The sequence below is a fragment of the Loxodonta africana genome, chromosome 7, assembly GCF_030014295.1.
Source record: "Loxodonta africana isolate mLoxAfr1 chromosome 7, mLoxAfr1.hap2, whole genome shotgun sequence".
Classification (NCBI taxonomy): domain Eukaryota; kingdom Metazoa; phylum Chordata; class Mammalia; order Proboscidea; family Elephantidae; genus Loxodonta; species Loxodonta africana.
The window spans coordinates 39,271,389-39,283,988 of NC_087348.1; the positions used below are offsets into that span (position 1 = coordinate 39,271,389).

The following is a 12,600-nucleotide window of genomic DNA, read 5'->3' on the forward strand; positions in this document are numbered from 1 at the left end:
CATGATAAACGGAGAAAAGATTGAGGTTGACAAGGATTTCATTTTTGCTTGGATCTACAATCAACACCCCTGGAAGCAGCAGTCAGGAAATCAAAAGACACATTGCATTGGGCAAATCAGCTACAAAAGATCTCTTTAGTTTTTTTTTAAAAAGTAGAGACATCACCTTGAGGACTAAGGTGCGCCTGACCCAAGCCATGGTGTTTTCAATTGCCTCATACGCATACAAAAGCTGGACAATGAATAAAGAAGACCAAAGAATTGACGCCTTTGAATTGTGGTGTTGGTGAAGAATATTGAATATACCATGGACTGCCAAGAGAACAAACAAATCTGTGTTAGAAGAAGTACACCCAGAATGCTGCTTGGAAGCAAAGATGGCGAGACTGCGTCTCACATACTTTGGCCATGTTGTCAGGAGAAGGACAACATGCTTGGTAGAGGGTCAGCGAAAAAGACGAAGACCCTCAACGAGATGGCTTGACACAGTGGCTACAACAATGGGCTCAAGCATAGTAACAATTGTGAGAGTGGCGCAGGACTGGGCAGTGTTTCATTCTGTTGTGCATAGCGTCGCTATGAGTTGGAACAGACTTGATGGGCCCTAACAACAACAACAATCTGAAATTTCCTATTCAGAGAAAATTTGCATGAACAGTACAAAGAATTCCCATATACCGCACATCTGCATTCTCCAAATATTAAGATTTTACCACAGTTGCTTTATCATTTTCTCTATACAAAAAATTTTTTTCTGCACCTTTTGAGATTAAGTTGCATATGTAATGCCTCATTACGCCCAAATATCCCAGTGTAGAGTTCCTAAGAAAACAAAAGACTTTCTCTTAAGTAACCACAGCACAAAGATCAGAATCAGGAAATGAACATGGTTATAATACTATTACCTAATCTACAGACCACTATGAGTCGGAATCAACTCGACGGCACTGGGTTTGGTTTTTTTTTTTTTTGGAATCTACAGACTTTATTCAAACATCAGCTATTGTCTCAAAATATAGCCTTTATAGCAAAAGTTTAACTTTTTCCCCCCTCAACCAGGATCTCATCCAGAATCTGTGTTGCAGTTAGTTAATACAGATCTTTAGTCTCCTTTAATCTGAAAGTTTTGACACGTATGGGCAGGTTATTTTGTAGAAAACCTCTTGATTAGGTTTTTCTAAGACTTCGTTATATTCAGGTTATGCATTTTGGGCAGAAGTACCACATAAGTGACGTTGTATCTTCAGTGCAGCTTATCAGGGTGCATATAATGTAAAATTGCCATATCAGTGGTGATATTAATGGAAGTTATTTTTAAAGAAATACATTTATAAAAATGTACGTTGAAAAACACATTTCAAATTAATACATAGATCAAAGAAATCATAAATGTAAAAATATTAGCACTGAAAAGTGTATATACATGTGTGCATACACACGTCAACAACTGTGAGATGCAGCAAAAGAGACAGTTAAACTATTTAGAGCCTTAGATGCTTACGTAAGAATAGGAAAAACAAACAAAAAAAACCTACTGCATTAATAAGTTAAATATTCAATTTACGAAGAGAAAAATGACAGAATAAACTCAAAAAGCAGAACATAAAAGAGAAGGACAGAGAGGACTAACAAAGCCAAAAGTTGGTTCTTCGAAAAAACTAATAAACTGCTGGCAAAATGGTGAAGAAAAAAAGGAAAGCGAGATGATACAGTATTAGAAAAGGAAATGAAAGTACTACGGTGTGATGGATCACTTTTGTCATGGTCTTGTAACTCCCACCCATGTGATTGGGCGGGACTGTGCAGATATGGTAATTGTGGCCCACCAAAGAGATTGGTCAGTTTTGCCATCTCGTTGGGCTTGAGGCAAGCTATCCCAGAGGTGGGAAAGAGAGGAAACCACCATCACCAACGAAGAACAGCTGGGAGCCAGCATGTCCTTTGGATTTGGGATCCCTGCGCTGAGAATCTCCTGGAAGCAGAAGACTGAGAAAGAGCAAGCGTAACGCTGAAGACAGTAAGTAATGGTTGCAGGAGAGACCTGGCAGCAGGAGACAGCACGGTGGGCTTCCTAGTCCACAGAGAGAGAAAGCTGAGTGCCTTTGGGCAGAGGCCTAGGGCCAGGGAGAGGTATGCCTGCAAGCACAGCTGGGAGAGGCTGTCCTGATGGAAGAACTGTATCCTGAGTGTTCCAGTGCCTGAATTATAACTGCTACTTCCCTAATAAAACCCCATAATTGTGAGTATGGTCTATGAGTTCAGTGCGAATTCTGCAATGAATTATTGAACTCAGCAGAGACGTAGAGAGAGAAAAGGTATGTCTGACCTCTGCCTCATAGGAATCAGGCTTGGGGCTATTTATCTGGATTATCCTTTCCTCTTGTGAAGACAGAGGAGGTCAAACACTGCCCCCACACCATTTTTACAAGTACATATTCAGCATAGGTTTAACATGGAAATTTCTTGAGCTACTTTATGCTAATAAATTAGAAAAAAATCTATAATGGGCAAATGCTTAGGAAAAAAAATTTTTTTTCCTCAAACTTGTCGCAAGAAAAAATGGAGAGCCTAAGAATTCTTATTCCCACCAAATAGTCTTAACCTTATTACCAATTATGAGACAAATAGATACCAGGGCCAGAGGGTTTTACAAGTTTTCGAGGAAGAGATCATTCCAATCTTCTAAAATTCTTCCAGATAATGCTAAAATAGGTAAGCCTCCCCAACTAATTTTGATACCAAAAGCAGACAAGAAAAATAAGAGAAAGCCTGCAGATCAATTTCATAAGTACAGATGCAAAAATCCTAAATAAAATACTAGCAAACTGAATTCAGCAGTGTATAAAGATAATGCAGTAAAATCAAGTATGTAAAGGGAATTTAATACTGGAAAGTAATAACTAAAAAAAGATCTCTGCAACATAAATCCTCAGGATATATATCACCCCATATGTACTTCAATATATATAGCCACACTGGACTCCTTGCTGTTCTTGAAATATACCAGGTATCAGCTCTTCCCACTAGCTGTCCCTCTGCCTAAAATGCCCTTCCTGCAGATAGTGAAAACGCTCCTCCAGACTGGTCAAAGGCCATCTCTCGGTGAGGCCTACTGGAGTACCTTATTTAAAATTGCAAACCCCCTACCCTCACCCCAACATACATTCATTCCCCATCCTCTTCACCCTGCTTCATACTTTCGTATAGCACTTAGAGGTACTTAATACTACATGATTTCTTTTGTTGTCTGTCTCCTTCCTCCATACCCAACCCTGGCCTCCTCAGCTCAAATAGGGGCAAGGATTTTTGTCTACTTGTGTACTGTTTTTTCTTTAGCATCCAAGAGTAACTGGCACATGGCTGGCACCCAATAAATGCACAGAACGGTAATGCCTGGAAACTTTGATAACACTGAAGACAAGCTTGCTTTATATCCTTTTAGGATTACCATTTGTATTACCCATTTTGCTTGCTATTTAATGACCCACGTAAGAGGAGAGTGGAGAAAGTAGTAATATGCCATTGATCACATTTAAATTTTTAAAAACCTAATATGTTTACGTTCATGCAAGTCATTGCAATAACACGTTACATTTCTAGATTTCACCAAATAAATATCAGTAGAAAGAAGACTTATACTTCCACAAGGGAACTTAAATTCTGCTCATATTTATGTTCATCACAAAATGAGTGACATAAATAACTAATCTAAAAATATCAGAACGTCACAAAGTGGTGAGCCTTTACATTTTTTTTTTTTTTACTCAATTGGTTTCCTACATATTTACAAACAAAACAAACAAACAAAAAAAACCTTTGAGAACTTGTTTTAATGTTGACAAACCACATAGCAAAGGAGCAGAATACTGGACCACCTATACCTCAGGGATTTTTCGTGTCAACAGAGCTAAAAGAAATTAGAGCACTACTTAGGCTTGTTTCAGTCTTGTAACATATTATTATCACAGTAAGTTTCCTCTTCCACACTGAATCAGCACCATTTGTATTGGTACTGCCATCAATGTTCACTCCATTTAAACTTCAGTTCTACTGTACTTCAATGCAGTAAATATCAAATGAGAATTCAGAATTCATCTCTTGAGAGCAGGGCCACATTTGAGGAAATGGACAGCAGTAACACCATCTTTACCCATTGCTGTCTAGTCATTTCCGACTCACAGTGACCCTATAGGACAGCATAGAACTGCTGCATAGGGTTTCCAAGGAGCAGCTGGTGGATTCGAACTGCCAATCTTCTGGTTAGCAGGTGAACTCTTCACCACTGTGCTACCAGGGCTCCACACCATCTTTAGCACTTATTTATCCCAAGTGCCCGTGTGACTGACACAGGGCAAATCAGAACGGCACACATCATTATGTGTGATGAAACAGACGAATTAAAATCCAGTTTCCTATGTTGTGAGGTAAGCTAATTACACATGTATAATCAATACTGCCTTCTACTCTTCTCTTTTTGGGTTCTAAGCCTCGCCCAGCACACATAAGAACATGTAACCAAGTCAGCGTAAAGTTAAGTCTAAGGACTATGTGCTTGACTACCTTGAGTGTTTGCAGTCATTGGTTTCTCTTTTGGTACAGCTTTTCTGTTCATGTGCTGGAAAAACACATTTTCGTGTTGTCATCTTCATCCCTGAGTGTCGACTATGGGGGATGATTGCCAAGTTGAGGCAGAGAGCACTATAGCTCAGAAGTTCTGAAATTGCTAAGGCATTTCCTAGCCAGAATTCAATTATTTCGTAACTGGGATAAAAGAAAACAAAGCATTTTGTACCCTTGCAAATCAATCCTTCCCCTGTCTACCACCTCTCCCCCCAAAACAGCAATCACGACCAACCAACCAATGTGTAAAAGCAGATAAAATGTTGCCCAAATCATCAGTGTCTATTTACACACATATTTCTATGACAAAATGAGAGAGAAAAAGGGTAAACCATGAGTTTTTCGTAAAGTCAAATTTATTCCATTTAAATGATTATCCTTTATTCTGAGATTATGTTCTTCCTACATTTTGGGTCCTAAAATCTCTTACAGAGCCTAGGTAAAAGTTTACCTTCTGTGTTACACGTTCCACAATCTTGAATTAGTTCTTGGTGAATTCTCCATTAAAATTTTGTAGCATGATAAAAATTAAGTCTTAATTTATTTCAGGTCAATGTAAACATGGCCTTAATTTCAAGCACCCAAAAAATATATTTTCAATCAACATTGCGGTTATATCATCTTTTATTAAAACTTTGTCAATACCTATAACTCACTGCCATGGAGTCAATTCCGACTCATAGCGACCCTATAGGACAGAGTAGAACTGCCCCATAGAATCCTGATTTAAAAAGTGTAATACCAGCTCTGTAATGTCGTTATTGTTAGAGGAGTAGGGTGTTTTCACTACATGAACATTAGTGGTAGGTACAGTACAGACACAAAGAAGAATGAGGGTTCAGGCTTTCCTGGACCAGTGGCATAATAGGTGGCTGCCGGTCTCAATGTACATTTTGGTCTATTTACCTCTATAAATCATACCATATAGCTTTCAGTATTTATACACATTTAAACTCAGAAGAAACATGCGTTAGAGGAAAACATGTTAGTGGGTTTCATGCGTCAGAAATGACCCTGTTATTTCATAAATTATTTTCATGCCATTAGCTACCTGTGAGAAAGAATAATTTCATGTAAATGTGCAAACTGAAACATACTTTCAGAAAACCTTACAGAGAGATCTATGCGAATGGTAGTACAGCCTCCTATAAGTCAAACCAACTAATCTCCATTTCCTCAAAGTGTTAGAAGCAAAAAAGTGTTTTAGTCATTACTTTCTCAAGTCTGTTTCGGAGAAAAACAGAAGGATAATGATCATTGGCATTTTGAACCTGGTGCAAGAGTTGTGTTTTATGTCTGACACTACAATTCTGTGATTTGCTATGATTGTGTCCCTTCCCATTAAGCTGTTCTTGCTAATTATTAATTTGATATCCATTTGATTTGAGCATGTATAGAAAACTTCAAAACAACTCCCAGTAGTATCCTAAAAGCAACTTAACTTTCCTCCCAATTATGCAAAATTTAGCCAAGTTAGTAACAATTAAAACGACAACTGAAGGGTTAGGAGACAGGAGGGTGCCTGGCAGTGCACACGCAGAGGCTGAGGCATCTGCCTAAGGTATTCAGTGAAGCTATCCATGCTTAGTTCTTCTTGGTTTTCTTCAGATAGCGAGCCCGCATAGACTTGTTGATGTTCATAATTATTTTAAAGGCGATCCAAGAAGGCAGGGATAAGATTATTGAGAGCTATGAAGAGAAAAGGATGAGATATGTAATTATTGCCTACAATCTGGGCTAAATTGAAGCATATGATCATCTTATGTTTTATTATATACCATCTACCAGTTGCTGTTGAGTCGATTACGACTCATGGCAACCCATGTGTGTCCTAGGAGAACTGTGCTCCACAGGGTTTTCAATGGCTGATTTTTGGGAAGTATATCGCCAGGCCTTTCTTCTGAGGCACCTCTGGGTGAATTTGAACCTCCAACCTTTCAGTTAGTGGCTGAGCACATTAACTATTTGTACCACCCAGCGACTCTACAACTTTCCTATCCAAGCCTATTATCACAAGCTATTATTTTATTCATAGGTAGATTTTAAAGTTCAAAAAAATAACAGGGGTGGCTTGTTAGTATGTCTGGACAATGTATATATGCTGGTATGTCATGTACTATTTTGTGACTCAGTGGGAAAGAGAACTCCAAACCAGAAAGTACTGATTTGGGACTTAAAACTTTACATACCATAACAGAATGGATCAGGTATCCACTGGTTCGGGACTGCAAGCCTATTGTTTTCATCGCAGACTTCACATATGTCTCTGAAGAGGGCTTATCCAAAGTTGCCCTTCGGATCTTAGACAGCTTTGTAGCTACGAAGTGTGGCACGACACTCTGTAAAGGAAATGCCCCCCAAAACATGTCATTAATTAGGAAGGCCACAAACTCAGAAAACAGTGATGCTTCACTGCTCTTATTAGTAGAAACCTTCTGACGAAATGTGTATCTTTAGAGGGAGAAAAAGAAAGATACAATTATCTAAAGCCAACTTGAAAGAATATATGATAGCATAAAACAAACTATAACAAAGCATTCATTCCATCAGTAACACAGAATTTGGGAAGAGGAAAGGTAGTAAAAAGAAGCAGAAAATTTTAAAAGGAAAGATTAAACAGAAATCTAGAGAGCAGAATGAGTCAGGACGGGATATTCTTTCTCCCCTGACAAAACTGAACATTGTTACAGAACCACCAAACAGGGCATTTCTGACATTTTCTCTCCCTAAATTTTCTCCATAACTAATGGTTAACTAAGCTTGTTCTGTCAGATCTGGTCTTTCACAAAAACACTTCTCATTTTCTCAGCCTTGGGTTACCACTTTCCTTCCCTAGTTGCTTACCATTCTGTTTCTAAGTTTCATAAACTCTGCTATTGATAAGATAGGACCACCTTCCTTTTTTGTATATTTATTTTTTCTATGGCAGCAGGGGAGGCAGCAAAAAAATATGGAAACAGGTTGGGTAACTAAAAGACACCTTACAGGGCTGGTGTGGGAGACAAACCTGAACACCACCTTGTAGAGGAACATAACTAGTGTTCACTTCTTTGTAACTGATGCTTTTTACATTTTGGGGATGTGATTCAACATGAAATTTAGTGGAACCCTATTACACGAGTCATGAGGCAGGACACAAGAGGTTCCTTCTGTAGTTTGAAATAACTTGGGCATCCCCATTGCCATCAAGCAGATTCCGACTCATAGCAACCCTACAGGACAGAGTAGAACTGCCCCATAGGGTTTCCAAGCAGCGGCTGGTGGATTGGAACCACCAACCTTTTGGTTAGCAGCCTGAGATCTACCTGGGCTCCATCTTGGGACTAGCAGCCCACAAAAGAGTGAATGTATTGTTTGTCTCACACATGTGAAAGGAAAAAGTATAAATTACAATGATACTTCTATTAATGAAGAGGTGGTCAACACATGGTAGTCAAAAGCAAAAACTGGAACTCTTTTTTTTTTTACTAGAGGTGGAAATAAAACTAAGATGTGTTCTAGACTATGGATTTCCTTCCTGCTGAGACCTAGGAGTGTTCCCATGTCTCTTTGTATGTACCCAGATATGGGGAGGCCATTACTTAGTAATATTTTTCCCATTCCCAAAACCAAACCCTTTGCCATTGAGTTGATTCTGACTTATAGCAACCCTACAGGACAGAGCAGAACTGCCCCACAGAGTTTCCAAGGAGCATCTAGTGGATTTAAACTGCTGACCTTTTGGTAAGTAGCCATAGCACTTAACCACTACACCACCAGGGTTTTCCCTATTCCCAAGTATGAGTCAAAGAATACAACCCATCCTCCTTAGTAGGTGGGCTGAAACTTCAGCTATTTGTTAAGAACCAAGAACCCAAGGGCCTAACCACTGTCACTCTCCATCTTCCTCTTCCTCAGTCCCTCCAGCCATAGAACCATACTAAGTAAATTAATTTCCTCAGAGTACATGAGCTAGCTTTGATTAATATGACTATCGTTCAAATTTATGCATCAACCACTAAGGCCAAAGATGAAGAAATTGAAGATTTTTATCAGCTTCTATAGTCTAAAATTGATCGAACATGCAATCAGGATGCATTGATATTACTTGTGATTGGAATGTGAAAGTTGGAAACAAAGAGGAAGGATTAGTAGTTGGAAAACATGGCCTTGGTGATAGAAGCAATGCCATAGATCGGATAATAGAATTTTGCAAGACCAATGACTTGTTCATTGCAAATAACTTTTTTCACCAACATAGACTGCGACTATACACATGAACCTCGCCAGAATGAATACACAGGAATCAAATCAACTACATCTGCAGAAAGAGGTGATGGAAGAACTCAATATCATTGGTCAGAACAAGGCCAGGGGCCAACTGTGGCACAGACCATCAATTCCTCATGTGCAAGTTCAAGGTGAAACTGAACAAAATCAGAGCAAGTCCACGAGAGCCAAAGTATGACCTTGAGTATATCCCACCTGAATTTAGAGACCATCTCAAGAACAGATTTGAAGCAAAGAAGTTTCCTGAATGAACGCTTCGAAGGCCAGTGTAGCAGAGGTGGGGGTTTGGGGACCATGGTTTCAGGGGACATCTAGGTCAACTGGCATAATAAAATCTATTAAGGAAACATTCTGCATCCCACTTTGGAGAGTGGTGTCTGAAGTCTTAAATGCTAGCAAGCGGCCATCTAAGATGCATCAATTGGTCTCAACCCACCTGGAGCAAGGGAGAATGAAGAAAACCAAAGACACAAGGCAATTATGAGCCCAAGAGACAGGAAGGGCCACATAAACCACAGACTACATCAGCCTAAGACCAGAAGACCTAGATGGTGCCCAGCTACAACCAATGACTGCCCTGACAGGGAGCACAACAGAGAACCCCTGAGGGAGCAGGAGATCAGTGGGATGCAGACCTCAAATTCTCCTAAAAAGACCAGACTTAATGGTCTGACTGAGACTAGAATGACCCTGGTGGTCATGGTCCCCAGACCTTCTGTTAGCCTAAGACAGGAACCATTCCCAAAGCCAACTCTTCAGACAGGGATTGAACTGGACTATAGGATAGAAAATGATACTAGTGAGGAGTGAGCTTCTTGGATCAAGTAGACACATGAGACTATGTGGGCAGCCCCTGTCTGGATGGGAGATGAGAAGACAGAGGGGGTCAGAAGCTGGCTAAATGAACATGGAAACAGAGGGTGGAGAGAAGGAGTGTGCTGTCTCATTAGGGGGAGACCAATTAGGAGTATACAGCAAGGTGTATATAAATTTTCGTATGAGAGACTGACTTGATTTGTAAACTTTCACTTAAAGCACAATAAAAAAAAAATAGATTTGACGCCAAAGACCAGGCCAGTTGTGGAATGACATCAAGAACATCATACATGAAGAAAGCAAGAGGTCATTGAAAAGACAGGAAAGAAAGAAAAGACCAGGATGGATGTCAGAAGAGACTCTGAAACTTGCTCTTGAATGTCGAGCAGCTAAAGCAAAAGGAAGAAATGATGAAGTAAAAGAACTGAACAGAAGATTTCAAAAGGTGGCTCCAGAAGACAAAGTAAAGTATTATAATGACATGTGCAAAGAGGTGGAGTTAGAAAACCAAAAGGAAGAACACACCTGGTGTTTCTCAAGCTGAAAGAACTGAAGAAAAAATTCAAGCCTCGAGTTGCAATAGTGAAGGATTCCATGAGGAAAATATTAAATGGTGCAGGAAGCATCAAAAGAAGATGGAAGGGATATACAGAGTCATCATTCCAAAGAGAATTAGTCAACGTTCAACTATTTCAAGAGGTAGCTTATGGTCAGGAACCAATGGTACTGAAGGAAGAAGTCCACACTGCACTGGAGGCACTGGGAAAAAACAAGGCTCCAGGAATTTATGGAATATCAATTGAGATGTTTCAAAACATGGATGTCGTGCTGGAGGTGCTCACTTGTCTATTCCAAGAAATTTAGAAGACAGCTTCCTGGCCAATGGACTGGAAGAGATACATATTTATGCCTAGAAAGGTGATCCAACAGAATGTGGAAATTATCAAACAATATCATTAATATCACACACAAGCAAAATTTTGTTGCGTATCATTCCAAAGCGGGTGCAGCAGTACATCAACAGAGAGCTGCCAGAAATTCAGGCCAGATTCAGAAGAGGACGTGGAACCAGGGATATCATCGCTGATGTCAGATGGACCCTGGCTGAAAGCAGAGAATACCAGAAGGATGCTTACCTGTTTTTTATTGACTATGCAAAGGCATTTGACTGTGTGGATCGTAACAAATTATGGATAACATGGCGAAGAATGGGAATTCCAAAACACTTAATTGTGCTCATGAGGAACCCGTATATAGATCAAGAGGCAGTTCTTCAGACAGAACAGGAGATACTGAGTGGTTTAAAGTCAGGAAAGGTATACGTCAGGGTTGTATCCTTTCACCATACCTATTCAATCTGTATACTGAGCAAATAATGCAAGAAGCTGCACTATATGAAGAAGAACAGGGCATCAGGATTGGAGGAAGACTCATTAACAACCTGCGTTATGCAGATGACACAACTTCATCTGCTGAAAGTTAAGAGTACTTGAAGTACTTACTGATGAAGATCAAAGATCACAGCCTTCAGGGTTATGCCTCAACAAAAAGGAAACAAAAGTCCTCACAACTAAACCAATAAGGCACATCATGATAAACAGAGAAAATACTGAAGTTGTTAAGGATTTCGCTGTACTTGGATCCACAATCAACGCCCATGGAAGAAGCAGTCAAGAAAATCAAAAGACGCATTGCATTGGGCAAATTTGCTGCGAAGGACCTCTTTAAAGTGTTGAAAAGCAACAATGTCACCTTGAAGACTAAGATGCGGCTGACCCAAGCCATGGTATTTTCAATGACATCATATGCATGTGAAGTTGGACAATGAATAAGGAAGACTGAAGAAGAATTGGGGCGTCTGAATTGTGGCGTTGGTGAAGAATATTGAATATACCATGGACTGCCAAAAGAACAAACAAATCTGTCTTGGAAGAAGTATAACCAGAATGTTCTTTAGAAGCAAGGATGGTGAGACTGTGTCTTACATGTTTTGGACATGTTATCAGGAGGGATCAGTCCCTGGAGAAGGACATTATGCTTGGTAAAGTACAGGGTCAGTGGAAAAGAGGAAGATCGTCGACAAGACGTATTGACACAGTGGCTGCAACAATGGGCTCAAGCATAAGAAGGAAAGTACAGGCCCAGGCGGTGTTTCGTTCTGTGGTACACAAGGTCACCATGAGTCCAAACCAACTTGACAGCACCTAACAACAACAATATATATAAAATATATATATGCATATACATATATGTATATACATATAATATTCAAAATACATATATATGGCATAAATTGTCCATTATATCCCACTGCCCTGGATTATTTTGATCTTGTGGAAAAATTAAGCTGCACTGCCCGAATGAACCACTTGATGGTGCCACAGGTTAACTCATCATTCAGCTCAATCATGGAAAAGGTCTAGAGAATCCCTGGCTCTGGGGGTGGGGACAATAGATGTACAACCAGAAATTCAGAGTTATTATTTTTTTCAACTAAGAAACATAAATTCTTTTCTGGAAGGTGTATTTACTGATTTCCACAACGGTTTAAAAACAAGGCAGTTAACAAGGCCTAGTGGAGGATGGAAAGGATACCAAGAGGAAGTAACTTTTTTTTTTTTGATTTATTAGTCAATTTAAATTTATTTTAAATGTTAACATGGACCTTACTTATGCATATAGAGCTTCTGATAATTTTTAAGGAAGTTAAGGTTCATTTTATCCCACAAACACTTTTCTGGCTTAATGTCTCCTCTGAGTAGGCTTTTACTATATAGCATTGGTTTGTTAAGATGTTCTTTCTGGTTTCCAGGTTGCTATAAATCCTCAAGACTAGTGAATTCCACTACCTTGAAAATGTGTGACATGCTGACACTTAGCCATTCCTCCTTCTGT

General features: G+C 39.5%; 1 protein-coding gene across 1 annotated transcript in view; it reads right to left on the reverse strand.

Annotated features, from left to right (window-relative positions):
* Positions 1-4,958: 4,958 nt before the first annotated feature.
* Positions 4,959-12,600, reverse strand: part of HSD17B12 (hydroxysteroid 17-beta dehydrogenase 12) — a 191,922-nt gene continuing 184,280 nt past the window's right edge. Inside the window, exons 10-11 of the mRNA XM_003412269.4 lie at positions 6,810-6,959; positions 4,959-6,309 (exon numbers count right to left, since the gene is read on the reverse strand). Of these exons, the coding sequence (XP_003412317.1) occupies positions 6,205-6,309; positions 6,810-6,959 (255 nt within the window). The 3' untranslated portion in view covers positions 4,959-6,204. The remainder of the gene's footprint in view (positions 6,310-6,809; positions 6,960-12,600) is intronic.